We start from the raw sequence: 16,658 nt of genomic DNA on the forward strand, positions 1-16,658 counted from the left end.
ATGTTTCACCTAAATCTATGGCAGGCATCCTCAGAGGTTGTGAGGTCTGTTGGAACTAGGCAAGTGGGGTTTATATATCTGTGGAATAATGTCCAGGGTGGGAGAAAGAACTCTTGTCTATTTGAGGCAGATGTGAATGTTGCACTGGCCACCTTGATTAGCATTTAATGGCCTTGCAGCTACCAGTACAGTAGAGTCTCACGTATCCAAGACTCGCTTATCCAAAGTTCTGGATTATCCAACGCATTTTTGTAGACAATGTTTTCAATACATCATGATATTTTGGTGCTAAATTCGTAAATACAGTAATTACTACATAGCATTACCATGTATTGAACAATTTTTTTCTGTCAAATTTGTTGTATAACATGATGTTTTGGTGCTTCATTTGTAAAATCATAACCTAATTTGATGTTTAATAGGCTTTTCCTTAATCCCTCCTTATTATCTAGCATATTCACTTATCCAATGTTCTGCTGGCCCGTTTATGTTGGATAAGTGAGACTCTACTGTATTAAAAACATCAGGAGAGACTGCTTCTGGAACATGGTCATACAGCCTGGAAAGCTCCCAGTAACCCAGTTTAACACTACAGTAGAATCTCACTTATCCAACATAAACGGGCCGGCAGAATGTTGGATAAGCGAAAATGTTGGATAATAAGGAGGGATTAAGGAAAAGCCTATTAAACATCAAATTAGGTTATGATTTTACAAATTAAGCACCAAAACATCATGTTATACAACAAATTTGACAGAAAACGTAGTTCAATACACAGTAATGTTATGTAGTAATTACTGTTTTTATGAATTTAGCACCAAAATAACATGATGTATTGAAAACATTGACTACAAAAATGTGTTGGATAATCCAGAACGTTGGATAAGCGAGTGTTGGATAAGTGAGACTCTACTGTACTTGAACTTCTTTGGCTCAATGCTATGGAAACCTTGGAGCTGTAATTTTAGATAGCCTTCTCTGACGAAGAGTGCTGGTGCCTAGCCAAACTACAACTCCCAGGGTTCTACTGCATTGGACTATGGCAGTTAAAGTGGTATCAAACTGTTTTCATTCTACAGTGTAGATGTACCCTAAGACAGCAGCAACATACTGAAGGGACCATAAGCCAGAAAATGGTGAACTTTTGTATATATGGCTTTGCCCCTGCATACATCATATTAAGCCTTTTATATAGACCATGTAAACATTTTGCATGAACCAAAGTAGTACGGTAACATGGACCCTGTGCCCCTCCCTTCCTGTGAGCTGGTGCCTTTTCCAGAAAGTTCTAAAGAGAGAAGAAAGCTCAGAGTAAACAAGTTAGGTCATTGGTATCACTTGTGCCAAAGTAGGTGTGGAAGGTGAGGAAGACCTTCAGCCATTGGTCAATTTTAGATAAGCCAAGATATATATTCGTTGTTTGTTGCGACATGCTTTTGCAGCAGCCATTTGCATTTTGTGTGTGTGTGTGTCAGGAGTAACCGGAGTTGCTTCTGGAGTGAGAGAATTGGCCGTCTGCAAGGACGTTGCCCAGGGTATGCCGGGATGTTTTGAAGTTTTACCATCCTTGTGGGAGGCTTCTCTCATGTCCCCGCATGGAGCTGGAGCTGATAGAGGGAGCTCATCCACACTCTCCCCGGGTGGGATTCGAACCTGGCAGCCTTCAGGTCAGCAACCCAACCTTCAAGTCACGAGGCTTTTATCCCCTAGGCCACCGGAGGCTCCTGGCCATTTGCATGATACAGACCTTTAGGGTGTGTACGGCTGTTTGCCTTATCATAGCTGTGATAACAATAAACTTTGCTTTTTGCATCTCTCACGAGACTGGGTTTTCTGCCTGATTTTCCTCTTGAGCCAGGACCCATATTTGAAGGTAATTGTCTTACAATATGAACAACAATGGTATGGTATTAACAACAGTGGTAAGGGAGTTGTTGGGAAATCATCCTGGACTACTCAAGTCTAGATGTAGTTAGATAGATGATAGAGTTAGATTGAGGGAATTCTTTCCCTGTTTCCAAAGCATGCTTAGATAGGCTTTACTGTGTTTCACTCTATCCTGTATACGTCACATCCTTTACTTTGAAGTTAGCAGAAATGTGACTCTCCAGGGACACTAACTTCTCATTGGTCAGAATGTCTTTTATGGCCCCAATAAACTGGACCACGAGGTCGGAACCATTTTGGCTCTCTTTTTCTCCCTTTGTTCTTCAAGGTAACAAGAAGCATCCTGCCATCTCTCCTGGCAAGATGTAACTATTTAGATGTTTGTTATTTTTTTCCTTTCTTATTTTTCCTTAGAAACCAGTCTAGAGTAGATTAGACAGCTCCCAAGCCTTTCTATCTACAATGGAGTTCTTTTTACCTGAATAAATACTTTTTTTTTGAACTTTTATTGAGACTTTGCAGTCCATTGCAATCCTAAAGGCTTCTCTTGCTCACCCAGTGTAAGTAACTGTTGCATTTGAAAGCTTTGCTTTTGCTACTCTGCTGATTTTGGTGGAATCTCCCCCAGAGAGGGTTAAATTGAGTCTAACTGCTCAGAGATTACCACAACAGGAGTAACATCAGTAGCCTTTATTACAGTCAACAAACCATTAGGTAACACACAGATATATAGTAAAGCAGCATAGTAAAAACATTCAGTTATAAACATTTCTACCATTTATACCATTTCAAATATAAAAATGACTTTCTGGGTATATGATTACAAAATGGCACAATATTAAAAACAATATTAAATATTTTGGACATTCCACAAAGAGAAATAAGTAACAGATAAGGTAGTAGTAAAAAGCAGCTATTTATCCCCTTTTCAAAAAAAGGCAAATGGAAAGCAGGTGAACAGAACCGATGGCAGGATGAAGTGTCATGTCTTGATCACCTTGTTCCGCATCTTTTGGAGAAGGAGCCCAGTTTCTGGCTCCAAAGGCAGCGGCGCCTATGCGCAGCCCGGTTTGTGTTGCAGGCATTGTTGAAAAGATCAACGTCCCCCTTCCCATAGAGTCTAGTGAGCAAGACCTGCAGTTCATCCAGGCTGCATTGCTTGACTTTATTCTCTTTATTCTTTGCAATGGCAGCCCAGGAGGTCCGGCCTCTCTTCTCATGAACGCAGCAGGCGGCAGACCAGATGTGGCTGGGCTGGTTGACTCTGTTGCTGAAAACATATGCATCCCTGCTGGGCACCGCGCCGGAGATGACATACAGATCATGGCAGACATGAGCTTTTCCAGCGCTTTCCTGGATACCGTTTTGGTAGTTTCTCCATGAATATTCGAGTCCTGTATACAGTGGGACGGCGTTGGTCAAAGTGGATGCCGCAACTCTGCTATCTTCGTCAGGTTGATGTACAACGGGGCTCAAATATCCCCTCTTATAGTCGAGAAGGTATTTGTAGTCAATTGAAACCGCTTGGCTTTGTTTAAGCTGCCACAAGGGAATTTGGGTTGTGTCTTCATCTTCCATGCTTCTTCCAAAATTGAGCCCAACAAGCTGAAAAACAGGAAGGATAAGTACATTTATTACTTATCTCAGGCATGGGCAAACTTCAGCCCTCCAGGGGTTTTGGACTTCAACTCCCACAATTTCTAACAGCCGGTAGGCTGTTAGGAATTGTGGGAGTTGAAGTCCAAAACCCCTGGAGGGCTGAAGTTTTGACAGGAAACCGGTGTCCTGAATTATTGAGGTAGTTCCCCTCACCCGTTAGACCACTTAGTAACTACTAAGCGGCACCAACAAACACGACAGCACAGCCATTCTTATCTGCCAATCCCAGCATCTTTATTTTACAAGTATTTACAAAGTAAACAGCCAGAGCTGCTCAGAGACATCTTGCAAGAGCAATTAATGGAGTCTCTCCTTTGCTCTTATCAGTGAACCAAAGCCACAACCCACATTCCACAGTCTATGACATATCTTCCTGCTAAGTAGCACAAACGGAAGTCTTGATGCTTTGCCCTTCTAGCCATAAATCAGGGCTCTCTGCAATTAACCACTTGACTACTGGAATGCTTACTGGAGCAAATACACACACTTACATAGCAACAATGAATTAAACATTTCATTGCATAACACAAAAACCGTAACAAGTTTGCCCTGACTTATCTGGTTAAGGACAATACACATTATTGCTGTGTGCCTTCAAGTTATTTCTGATTAATGCTGACCCTAAAGCATACCTACTGTTGTTGAAAAATGCACTCCCAGAAGGCAAGTGTGCTAGATACTTCTTTGACTACTAGACAGCCAAATTTCCCCTTACTTAAGGCTCTATCACCCACTCTTAATCTTTGTTGCAATCACTAGGTTTGCATTTATAAGTGATATAGCAGATTTCTTGGACTAGAGCAGAGGTCCTCAAACCTTTTAAGTGGAGGGCTGGTTTACAGTCCCTCAGACGGTTGGGGGGGTGGAAACTATGATGAAATAGTCCCAAATTGGGGTTGTTGTTGTTGTGTGCCTTCAAGTCATTTCAGACATAGCTCTAAAGTTTAGGACAGGGACCAGGTAAAGGACCTCGGAGGGCCACATTCGGCCCCCGGGCCTTAGTTTGGGGACCCCTGAACTAGAGGGATCCCCTCACTTCTGCAGGAGTCTACCGTATACCATGCAGCTGTAGACAAGTCTACTTTGAGACCACCAAACACAGCACTGTCTAAACACGAATCAAGGAACTTGAAAGGCACTGCAGACTAATCCAACCAGAGAAGTCAGCCATAGCAGAGCATTTGATGAACCAACCTGGACACAGCATATTATTGGAGAACACAGAAATGCTGGACCACTCTCACAACCACCATGCCAGGCTACACCGAGAAGCCACTGAAATCCACAAGCAGGTGGACAATATCAAGAGAAAGGAGGAAACCATGAAAATGAACAAAATCTGGCTGCCAGTATTAAAAAAAAAAATCTAAAATCAGGACTGTAAATAAAGAGCAACACTCTGAAAACGGGGGGATTCCAGACATGAAACAATCAGGGCCAGCTAACACCTCCCAACAAAGGATTCCCCCAGGCAGGAAGCAGGCAGGCTTTGAAGCTGCAATGTTTATCAAGGTGGTCAATTGCAACATTCACACCTGCCTCAAACAGACAAGAGTTCTTTCTCCCACCCTGGACATTATTCCACAGATATATAAACCCCACTTGTCTAGTTTACAGCAGACTTCGCAACCTCTGAGGATGCCTGCCATAGATGTGGGTGAAACATCAGGAAATAATGTGTCTGGAACATGTCCATACAGCCTGGAAAACTCACAGCAACCCAGTCTCTTGGACTAGTTGGGTCCGAAGTTCTCTTACCTGTGGCTCTATCATCCACCTTTCGGTTTCACTGCCATGGCCAGGTTTGCATTTGTAAGCCGAGTATATAGGGACGCGTTGGTCTTTGTCGTACATGGTGGCAAAGCGGTAGGCCTTCTTGTAGAACTGGCAGATCCTGGCGTCGTCGACGGGGGTCAGGGACTCTCCTGGTGGCTTCTGATCCAAGAAGAACTCAAGGCAGTTTGAAAAATCCTCTACCACTTCGCCCTTTCCAGGTATTGGAAAACATGCAACCAAAAGGGGCAGGAATGATAAGAACATCTTTATGGTGGGATTCTGTGTCTGGAAGAAAGACGGTTGTATTGGTCAAATAATTATCGTTTCTTTGTGTACTATCTAATTTCTACTCACACTTCATTCATAGAGTGGAGTTCTGGAAGAAGCAAAGCATTGAAGCAATGATTTTGCTGGACTTCACTGGACTTTGCTGCATTATTTGAACGCCCAGTCGCTTCTCCTAAAGAAGTAGCTTTATTCTCAATTCAAGAAGAGAAAACAGAATGTTGGTGGATAGCAAAAGAGACTGAAAGATGAGCTTGAAGCTAATTTTAAAAAATGTGGTATAAACACTGAGAACTGTGGGGGTAACGCAGAGGGTTAAACTGTTAGCTGCAGGAAATCTGGGTTGACAATTCGAAACCACAAGCCGGGGTGAGCTCCCAACCGTCAGCCCTAACTTCTGCCAAACTAGCAGTTCGAAAGCATTCAATGCAAGTAGATCAATAGGTACCACTTCAGCGGGAAGGTAAAAGGGCGCCCCATGTAGATATGCAGACATGCCAGCAATACAGTTGGAGACATCTATATATATAAAAGGGTAATGAAATTTCGGCCTAGGACAAAACAACAAAACCACACATCCCAGAAACACTAAACTTGGCAGCATAACCCCTCATACATGCCTCTGCGTTCATACAACAAAAATAAAAGAAAAATAAAATCCTAATTAGAGGGAGATGAATAATTGTTTTTATCCAATTGCTGCCAGTTAGAAGGCTAAGCTCCGCCCTCTTGGTCTCCTAGCAACCCACTCTGCCCAAGGGACAGGCAGTTAGGCCTCACTTAGGCCTCTTCCACACTGCCTATAAAATACAGATTATCAGATTTTAACTGGATTATATGGCAGTGTAGAGTCAAGGGCCTTCCACACAGCTATATAACCCATTTATAATGGACTTAATGTCAGGAGAAAACCTTTATCCTTTACCTTAACTACCACTAATTCCTCAATACTTTATTTCCCATACCACCAGACTTCGCCACAGCAACGCGTGGCCGGGCACAGCTAGTTGTTTTATATTTTAACTTGTATACACTTTGTCTTTTCTGGGCTTGGCCCCAAGTTAGCTGCCCTGAGTCCCTTTGGGCAGATGGTGGCGGGACACAAAAATAAAGTATTATTACTGTATTATTATTATTATTATTATTATTATTATTATTATTATTATTATTATGATACAGCAAACAAGATAGATATGCTGGATTTCGTATCACAAAATCACAAGTCGAACACTTCCCAAGTGTCTAGGACTCTGTGATGTATTTTCGGATGATGCGTGGAGATCCCAGTAGGGTGGCCTTTTGCAGTTGGCAGATCGTAATTTTGTCAATGTCTATTGTTTCCAAATGCCGGCTGAGATCTTTTGGCACAGCACCAATAATAATAATAATAATAATAATAATAATAATAATAATAATAATTATTATTATTATTATTATTATTATTATTATTATTATTATTATTATGTCTAATGATGAGGAATACAGAGTTGTAGTCCAGCATCTGGAGGGCCACATAAAATGACATGGTTGGCTGGATTTGACCTGTGGCCTTTGGGTTTGACACGTGTCCTAGATGATTTGGATAGATCTTCAGCATCTTCTGTATTATGTAGAACCATTCTACCTTTTGAAAAGACAAGCAGCCTCAAGCTGACCAGAATGGCAGGAATTTATTTTTTCCATCCATACACGAGAAACATTTGTACATGAGATATTCTGTCTTGGCAGAGCAGCTCAACAGAGCAATTTTGCTCCAACCTTCCCCTGGGTTTGCAAACAAATCATTACCTTGCATGATTATTCAGGTTCGCTATCTTTTCATTATTCATATGTTTGTTCAAGAATATTCTCTTTTACTCGGTTGCGTGTAGATGTAGATGATTGGTGTACTGCTACCAAGGCTAAAAGGCTCCTCATGGGCATGTTGACTCAGAACATGGATGAGTTCATAATGCGCTCTGACAGCATACTTGGTAACAATGGCTTGAATCCTTTGGTGCATTACAATGCTTTGGTTTTACGGAGGCATTGAATGTTTGCCATTGTTATGTTGGAATTCGCCCTGAGTCCCCTTGGGGAGATAGGACGGAATACAAATAAAGTTTTATTATAATTATAATTCTATTATTATTATTATTATTGTATGACACAGCAAACAAGATAGATATGCTGGATTTTGTATCACAAAATCACAAGTCGAACACTTCACAAGTGTCTAGGACTGTGTGATGTATTTTCGGATGATGCGGGCAGATCCCAGTAGGGTGGCCTTTTGCAGTTGGCAGATCGTGATTTTGTCAATGTCTATTGTTTCCAAATGCCGGCTGAGATCTTTTGGCACGGCACCCAATGTGCCCATCACCACCGGGACCACCTGCACTGGTTTCTGCCAGAGTCTTTGAAGTTCAATCTTGAGGTCCTGATAGCGGCTGAGTTTTTCCTGTTGTTTTTCGTCAATGCGACTGTCACCTGGGATGGCAACATCAATGATCCAAACCTTTTTCTTTTCCACAACTGTGATGTCTGGTGTGTTGTGTTCCAGAACTTTGTCAGTCTGGATTCGGAAGTCCCACAGTATCTTTGTGTGCTCGTTTTCCAATACTTTTGCAGGTTTGTGAGGGTTCTTTTCTGCTGGGAGGTGGTACTTGAGGCATAAGTTCCAATGAATCATTTGGGCCACATAGTTGTGTCTCTGTTTGTAGTCTGTCCGTGCGATTTTCTTACAGCAGCTGAGGATATGATCTATTACTACTAGTACTACTACTACAATAGAAGAGATGGTGACAATGAGGGAGATTGACCACCCTACTGTAGACATTACCGAATGCACCTTGTGTCATGCTGCTCCTCAAGCCTTCGGCAATATGTGTCTCTACCTGCTTCAACTAAACCCATTGGATATGATTTTGCCAAGAAAAGTACTGGTACCAAGTAAGCCTGAGATGTTCAGGTCTTGCTTCCAAAAATATCTCTCCTAGGGCTTGCACCCACAGACACATAGTGGAAATGCCTTATTTGTTTTTTTATTTATTTACAATCTTTATATTCCGCCCTTCTTTCTCACCCCAAAGGGGACTCAGGGCGGATTACAATGCACATATACCTTGCAAACATTCAATGACATTAGACATATGATATATAGACACACACAGAGGCAATTTAACATTTTCCAGCTTCATGACGGTATGCTCAACTTGTGACACCGAATCCTTGATGGTAATACTTCCTCATTCCTTTCCGTGCGCTCATGGCAATTTTATGGTATCGTAAATTAGTTAAATTAGTCTCCCTGCATAAAGCAGTATCTAGATTTTCTACTTGATAGATGGAATTGTCTTTTGGGCTGTTTAGGTCAACAGCGTGCTGGGCTATTAATGGTTGGGAGCCTAACCCGACCCAGGCTTTGTTCTCATGACCTCTCGGTCAGTAGTGATTTATTGCAGCTGGCTACTAACCAGCTGCTACATTCACAGTAGAAACAATATTTTTCTTTTGAAGGATGAATTTACTCCTCTTCTCATAAACAATAAATGTTCTTTAGTTCTTTGATTGTTCCACATACACAAATTGAGTCCCCTTCTTATATATAATGATTGTTCTTGTTTCTTTATTATGGATAGTAGACTGCAAAACCACAACCAGTTTCAACTCAAAAGAGTCTTCATCAGGTGGATTGTAGTCCAATGCGAATTGGAATCAAACTGTTTGCAGAGTATGTGTGTTTAAAACCTAGACCTTTCTGATCCACATTTAAAAAACTCAAAAAAAAAAACAACTGAAAAAAAGGACTACAATCCTTTTGGAAAGGAAAGGGCCTGAGGCTGTTAGGAATGGTGTGAGTTGAAGTCCAAAACATCTGGACATCCCAAGTTTGCCCAGGCTTGATCTATTTGCTGTTACAGTTCACCCCTGGGTTATTTACATCCATTGTTGAAAGGGTCGATCTTTTCCTTCCCGTAGAGCAGAGCCAGCTCTTTCTTGAGTTTCTCCAAGCTGTATTGCTCGACACTGTTCTCGTCATTCTTTGCGATTGCACCCCATGCGTTTCTGCGGTTCTTCTCACGCACGCAGCAGGCCGCGGACCAGATGTGGCTGGGCATATTGACCCTGCCGCCGGCGATATACTCGTTCCCGGGCACGGCTCCTACGATGACATACAAGTCCTTGCAGAGCTGAGCCTCTTTCTTGACACTCTTTTCGTAGCTGGCCCAAGCTTCTTCGTTGAGTTTGCTAAACTGGGGCACAACGTTAGTCAAGGTGAAGGTGGCCGCTCGGCTGTCTTCGTCCGGCTGGTGGCAAACGGGGTTCAGGTGGCCCTTTTCGGTGTTTAAGGCCTGAGCGTAATCTTTGAATGTGGCCTGGTTCTTTTCCACGCCCGAAGCAGCGATGTTGGTTTCACGCTCGTCTTCCATGCTCCTCCCTAAAGTCAGGTCTACAAGCTGAAACGTACAAAGACAATATCTGATCAGGCATTGATTCCCAACCTTTGGGCCTCCAGGTGTTTTGGACTTCAACTCCCAGAAATTTAATAATAATAATAGATAATAATACTTTATTTTTCTATCCCGCCACCATCTCCCCGAAGGGACTCGGGGTGGCTAACATGGGGCCAAACCCAAAACAAAAAACAAAATATTACAGTTAAAACCAATATAAGTAAGGAAAAACAATTATCAACATAACATTCAAAAAACACAAAATACAAAAAACACCGTAGTGACCAGATAGGGAAGGTAATAAAAATGAATGAAATTTATTTATTATTTATTTACAGTACAGTAGAGGCTCACTTATCCAACACTCGCTTATCCAACGTTCTGGATTATCCAACGCATTTTTGTAGTTGATGTTTTCAATAGTAGTTCAGTACTCAGTAATGCTATGTAGTAATTACTGTATTTACAAATTTAGCACCAAAATATCACTATGTATTGAAAACATTGACTACAAAAATGCGTTGGATAATCCGGAACGTTGGATAAGTGAGACTTTACTGTAGATACCAATAAAATTTAATTAATTGAGGCATCAGTAGATTAAATGTTTTTGAATATTTACCGTATTTCAAAGAAAAGCAATAAACTAGCTCTATAAGTGGAAAAGTAGGGGCAACAAAAACAATATGGTATCAACAATAACCTAATAATAATAATAATAATAATAATAATAATCATCATCATCATCATCATCATATATAAAAATAATGTATATGTATGGCTACAGATACACAGGTACATGGATCTATATGTATAAAGGATTTGCAAAGACCTGAAAACATATGAGGGGAAATTCATATATAAAATTAATGTATATAGATAGATACACATATAAAGATACATAGGGATTGCAAAAGCTTGCAAGGGGTTAATGCCTATATATCTGTAGGAGAGTTTAACAAATATTTCAGGGGGAAATGCTTTCATGAAATTAATGAATATATATTTTTCTTCTTCCTGACTTGCAAGGGTGTCTCTCTTTTCAAAACATTCCCTTGGGAGGCTTTGCAAAAGTAAACACACTTATGGTGTGAAGGGAAGTTAGAGCTTTTAAAAGAGCAGACAAGTGATCTTACCTGGGGCTCTATCATCCAGCCGTTATACCTCTGACCCTTGCCAGGTTTGCACTTGTAAGCGGAGTATATGGGAATGCGTTTCTCTGTGTCGTACATGGTGGCATAACGGTAGATGTTCTTGTAAAATTGGCAGATCCTGGCAGGGTTGGAGGGCGTCAGAGACGCATCTGGCGGCGTCTTGTCCAAGAAGAACTCGAGGCAGTTTTGAAAGTCCTGCACCACTTCGGCCTCGGCAAGCAGGGAAGAACATGCTGCCACAAAGAGCAGGGCCTGCATCAACATTGTTATTTGTGCCGCCGGAGGTTGTGTCTGAAAGATAAGTCAATTATTATAAAAATTATTCCAACATCCCAGGGATGCCTCTACACCAGGCAAACTTTGGCCCTCCAGGTGTTTTGGACTTTAACTCCCACAATTCCTAACAGCCGGTAGGCTGTTAGGAATTGTGGGAGTTGAAGTCCAAAACACCTGGAGGGCCAAAGTTTGACCATGCGTGCTCTAAAGACTAGTTCCAAGATACCTGAGACTCCTCATAATAGAAAATGTTATATTTTGACTATCTTTGGGCCGAAAACATCCCACATAGAACAGCCCTGACACATACGAGGGTTGAATGAAAAGTAATGCCTCCACCTTCGTTATTTGGGTTTGGATGGGAATATTTTAATAAATCAAATGCAGAAATAATCCTTAGAATGTGCTCTTTCACTTTCCCACATAATCATCAGACAATTGGATACATTTCTGCCAATGATGAACGAGTTTTCTGAAGCAGTCATGGAAGAAGTTTACACTCTGTTTCTGCAACCAGCGTCTCACAGGATGCATTGTGCACAGATCTTCCGTTAGCCAAGCAAAGCAATAATGTGACCCACACGTTCTTGTGAAATACCAATTATGCTTGAAATTTCTCTCTGAGTGATATGACAATCATCCTGAATCAATCTGTCAACCTTTTGCTTGTGAAACTTGGCGGTTGCTGTCACAAGATGTCACAGGCCCGGGCTGTGGCGCAGGCTGGTGAGCAGCCAGCTGCAGCCGGCTGCAACAAATCACTCTGAGCAAGAGGTCATGAGTTTGAGGCCAGCTCAGAGCTTGCATTTGTCTCTGTCTTTGTTCTATGTTAAGGCATTGAATGTTTGCCTTATATGTGTAATGTGATCCGTCCTGAGTCTCCTTCGGGGTGAGAAGGGCGGAATATAAATACTGTAAATAAATAAATAAATAGACTCTTTGTTTGTCACGCAAGTCAGATGTTTCCACCTCAATATCTTGAAACTTATTCGCCCAACGACACACAGGACTCACATTAACACAATCCCCATAAACAGTTTGGATGGATCTCCCATGGGGTGACACCTTCTGCTGTCAGGAATTCAGTGACTGCACGTTGCTTAAGTCACATTGACCGACCGTCTGCACAGGGTTCCATACTTCACACTTTAACAACACAACCGTTCAATGCTAAGGCTTCCCGCCAAATGGAACTAACTGTAGAGGAGAGTCTACTGAACAAGCCAGGACCTTCCACATACCAGTAGTGCCAACTGTTGAGGAGTTACGAAGGTGGAGGCATTACTTTTCATTCAACCCTCGTAGGTTGACAAGGCTTTTAGCCTTCTCTGTTGAAAAGAGAACTACAAATCCCAGGATTCCATATTACAGAGCCATGGAAGCTGAAGTGGTGTCAAACTGCATTAATTCTCTAGCGAAGATGCACCCTATGTATGGACTAGACAAAAATAGTGGCCTAGAGCAGAACTGTCTATATTGAAACCTGGTCACCTTTCAAAAGTGGCTACAGGCATGGGCAAACCTCAGCTCTCCAGGTGTTTTGGACTTCAACTCCCACAATTCCTAACAGCCAGTGGGAATTGAAGTCCAAAACACCTGGAGGGTCGAAGTGTGTTCATGCTTGCTATAATATCATCAAAGAACCCTTAATCTTTTAGCCAGGTGATATATGACAGATGTTAGATCTTGGTTTAGAAGTTGAAGGCACTAAGCAAGGCTTGGAGTCGTCCTAGGAGAACCAGGCCTTTTGTAGTTCAGGACTTACCTTACACTTTGGAAATTTCGTTCCAGAGGAGGAAAAACCTATGAGGAAAGAACAGAGAAAAATAACAAAGCGAAAGAATGCTTCCAGTTTGTTAGAGATGTTGGATTTGGTACTGGAGGCTGAACATCTGGTGAAATAGCTCTTTGTTTGGGGATCTTATAAAGGAGCATTCAAGTACCCTTCACCCCGCCCTGGCAGTGAAAGTGGCAGATCGGGTGGAGGAATGTGTTTATTCGGATGACAGGTGTTGTAAAACAACAGATGTGGTGATAGGTCTCTATCTAAAACAGCCATAAAGATCTGGCTTGCCCCAAATTAGCATTTCTATCTGGAAGACCTTGAGAACAGAAACCACTCCTTGAATTTCTGCATAGAAGATACTGGTGAGAGAAAGCATGGAAAAGGCATGGCAGGATTTATCAGGAAGCGACTTTTTTCTACCGAAAGCTCCTCCTCATTTTTCATATCATGTTTATGTTTCAAATATTATTAAATGCATGTGTTTGTATATTTTTATATAAAGCCCTGTGTGGAACAACAGAGGGAGCTGGGTATGTTTAGCTTAGAAACGAGACATCCAAGAGGTAACATGGTGGGAGCCATCTGAAGGGAAGGAACGAGCTTGTTTAATGCTGATGTCCCACCGCAATATGACATCCTTACAAATATTTGAACATGACTATCATGTCCCTTCTAATCCTTCTTTGCTCCAGGCTAAATAAGCCCAGCTCCCCAAGCAACTCCTCAGAGAAATCCCTGGTTCAACCTTTGAGCATTTTGGTTGCCCATGTTCCAGCTCATCCATATGCTTCTTGAATTATTTTGCTCAGAACTGGAGACAGTATTCTTCCAGGTGAGGAATAGAGCGATACTTTCTTTGATCTAGACCAGGCAAGGGCAAACTTTGGTCCTCCAGGTGTTTTGGACTTCAACTCCTACCATTCCTAACAGCCTCGGGTCCTTTCCTTTTCATCCTCAGCCGCTTAAGCGGCTGAGGGTGAAAAGGAAAGGGCCCGAGGCTGTCAGGAATGGTGGGAGTTGAAGTCCAAAACACCTGGAGGGTCCAAGTTTGCCCAGGCCTGATATAAACTACCTTCATTCAATTTGCTGCTTGAGCTGATTTGAACCTTTGCACAAATCAGGTTGAGGCAATTGAGAATTTTCAATGCTATACAGTTCAGATGAATGTTTTCAGTGTGTTGTATTTATTTTGTTTAACCTTTGTATATATTTTACCTGATTTTATACTGTTTAACATGGAGTGCTCAGTTTTATTTTATACTAAGGGTTTTTTTTTTAAATTGAGTCTCCTTTGGAGCTTTTTTAGTAACAAATAAATATGTTCAATAACTGAGTACAACACTTTAAATTCCAGTATTGTCCCACGTAGATAAACGTCTTAGAAATGCTTGGTCAAAGGAGTAAACAACTGTATATTGTGGTTCACACTTTAGATAAATTTATCATAGTCCCATGTAAGTTAATGCTTTGGAGATGCGCAAAAGGAATGTAAACCATAAAGGAATGTAGAACAAAGGAATGTGGAAACAAGGATTCCCAGGTATTTTTTAACCCTTGTTTCTGGATCAAAATCCCTTCTTCAGGTAGCTTCTGAAGGTTCTTTCAAGCGTTTGTTGTAGACTTTTCTGCAGCTTTTGTAAAGGAGTTTGTGGCTCTGCTATAGCATTTCAATTGTGGATAATGATCCTACTCCTTAGTGGAAGTAAGTTTTTTTCTTTGCTTAATTGAGTGTTAAACCAATGAGAAATTGTTTAATGTTACTGGGTGCTGGCAACAGCAAATCTATTATGTTCTTTTTAAAATATAGTTTACAAGCATTTCTAAGACGTTTATCTACGTGGGACAATACTGGAATTTAAAGTGTTGTACTCAGTTATTGAACATACTTATTTGTTACTGAAAAAACATACAAACATGAATATAACGTTTGATGTAATGCTGTAAACAGTTTGTATTTGTGTATTACTCATGCGCCTGTAAGGATTATAATTTGTCTGTTATCATTGTTCTATTCTGTATATTAGTTAGTAATAGGACAACTGTATCTTTACACGTATTATAGATTTCTGCGTACTTTAGTGTCTCCTTTGGAGCTGCCATGGGAGTAAAATGGCTTTGAAATGAAATAAGTAAATAACCAATCTGGTCAAGCCTAGGGGCACCGAGACGTATGAATATTCATACAATGGAAATGCCTGATCCTCAGAATAAAAAAGAGAAAAGCGATAAAGGAATAAAATCCAATTGGATACATAGATAAGATAGACTGGTGCCGATTGGGAATTGTCCTTGTGAAGACAGGGTTTCATTATTTAGCCAATCCTTTTTGTTCAGAACAAAGGGTTATATTCAGGTTATTTTAATTTATTATCCATTTCAAAGCTCCAGACAGGGGACAGGAATAGAGTATGCATCTCTCCTTTTAGAATATCCCCAGGCATTTGATAATCCTATCTGGCGCAAATCTGGTTTCTTCATTTTAAAAGAATCCAATGGAGTAGAAAGTAATGCAGTCAAAGGCTTTCATGGCCGGAATCACTGGATTGCTGTGAATTTTCTGAGCTGTTTGGCCATATTCTAGAAGCATTCTCTCCTGACGTTTTGCCCACATCTCTGGCAGGCATCCTCAGAGGTTGTGAGGTCTGTTGGAAACTAGGCAAGGGAGGTTTCTATATCTGTGGAAAGTCCAGGGTGGGAGAAAGAACTCTTGTCTGAGGCAAATGTGAATGTTGCAATTGATCACCTTGATTAGCATTTAATGGCCTTGCAGCTTCAAAGCCTAGCTGTTTCTTGCCTGGGGGAAATTCTTTGTTGGGAAGTGCTAGCTGGCCCTGATGGTTTCTTGTCTGGAATTCTGTTTTCAGGGTGTTATTTACTGTCCTGCTTTTAGAGTTTTTTTTTAAATACTGGAAGCCAGATTTTGTTCATGGTTTCCTCTTTTCTGTTGAAATTGTCTACATGTTTGTGGATTTCAATGGCTTCTGTGTAGTCTGAGATGGTGGTTGTTAAGAGTGATCCAGCATTTCTGTGTTCTCAAATAATATGCTGTGTCCAGGTTGGTTCATCAAGTGCTCTGCTATAACTCTAGTTGGATTAGTCTGCAGTGCCTTTCATGTTCCTCAATTCGTGTTTGGGCAATGCTGCGTTTGTTGGTCCCTATGTCGACATGTCCACAGCAGCATGGGATACGGTAGATTCCTGCAGAGGTGAGAGGATCCCTCTTGTCTTTTGCTGAATGTAGCATTTGTTGGATTTTCTTAGCAGGTCTATAGTTTGTAGGTTGTGTTTCTTCATCAGCTTCCCTAGGCAGTCAGTGGTTCCCCTGATCTATGGTAGGAACACTTTTTCCTCTGGGTGGAAAAATTCATTTTTCTTTTCTTTTTCCGAGCTCAGAAAAGT

The 16,658-nt window shown here is 41.3% G+C and overlaps 2 protein-coding genes across 2 annotated transcripts; both read right to left on the reverse strand.

The window, feature by feature from the left end:
- Positions 1–2,533: 2,533 nt before the first annotated feature.
- LOC100551672 (endonuclease domain-containing 1 protein-like) lies at positions 2,534–8,489 on the reverse strand. The gene is made up of 3 exons (XM_062983316.1): positions 7,396–8,489; positions 5,305–5,607; positions 2,534–3,492 (listed from the first exon to the last, which is right to left on the reverse strand). Exons 2-3 carry the CDS (start codon positions 5,584–5,586, stop codon positions 2,881–2,883), a joined length of 894 nt encoding a protein of 297 aa, XP_062839386.1. The 5' UTR covers positions 5,587–5,607; positions 7,396–8,489; the 3' UTR covers positions 2,534–2,880.
- Positions 8,490–8,613: 124 nt separating this feature from the next.
- LOC100551872 (endonuclease domain-containing 1 protein-like) lies at positions 8,614–11,602 on the reverse strand. Its single transcript, XM_008110289.3, has 2 exons — positions 11,180–11,602; positions 8,614–10,046 (listed from the first exon to the last, which is right to left on the reverse strand). The coding sequence occupies exons 1-2, from the start codon at positions 11,459–11,461 to the stop codon at positions 9,522–9,524; spliced, it is 807 nt and encodes a 268-aa protein (XP_008108496.1). The 5' UTR covers positions 11,462–11,602; the 3' UTR covers positions 8,614–9,521.
- Positions 11,603–16,658: the final 5,056 nt, after the last annotated feature.

Source organism: Anolis carolinensis, chromosome 5, assembly GCF_035594765.1.
Source record: "Anolis carolinensis isolate JA03-04 chromosome 5, rAnoCar3.1.pri, whole genome shotgun sequence".
Classification (NCBI taxonomy): Eukaryota; Metazoa; Chordata; class Lepidosauria; order Squamata; family Dactyloidae; genus Anolis; species Anolis carolinensis.

Excerpts from the sequence above, each read along its gene's own strand:
- LOC100551872 (XM_008110289.3), bottom strand. The coding sequence starts at position 11,461 with ATGTTGATGCAGGCCCTGCTCTTTGTGGCAGCATGTTCTTCCCTGCTT. Across the intron at positions 10,047-11,179 it reads GCTGGATGATAGAGCCCCAG|CTTGTAGACCTGACTTTAGG; the intron begins GTAAGATCACTT and ends TGTACGTTTCAG.
- LOC100551672 (XM_062983316.1), bottom strand. The coding sequence starts at position 5,586 with ATGTTCTTATCATTCCTGCCCCTTTTGGTTGCATGTTTTCCAATACCT. Across the intron at positions 3,493-5,304 it reads GGTGGATGATAGAGCCACAG|CTTGTTGGGCTCAATTTTGG; the intron begins GTAAGAGAACTT and ends CCTGTTTTTCAG.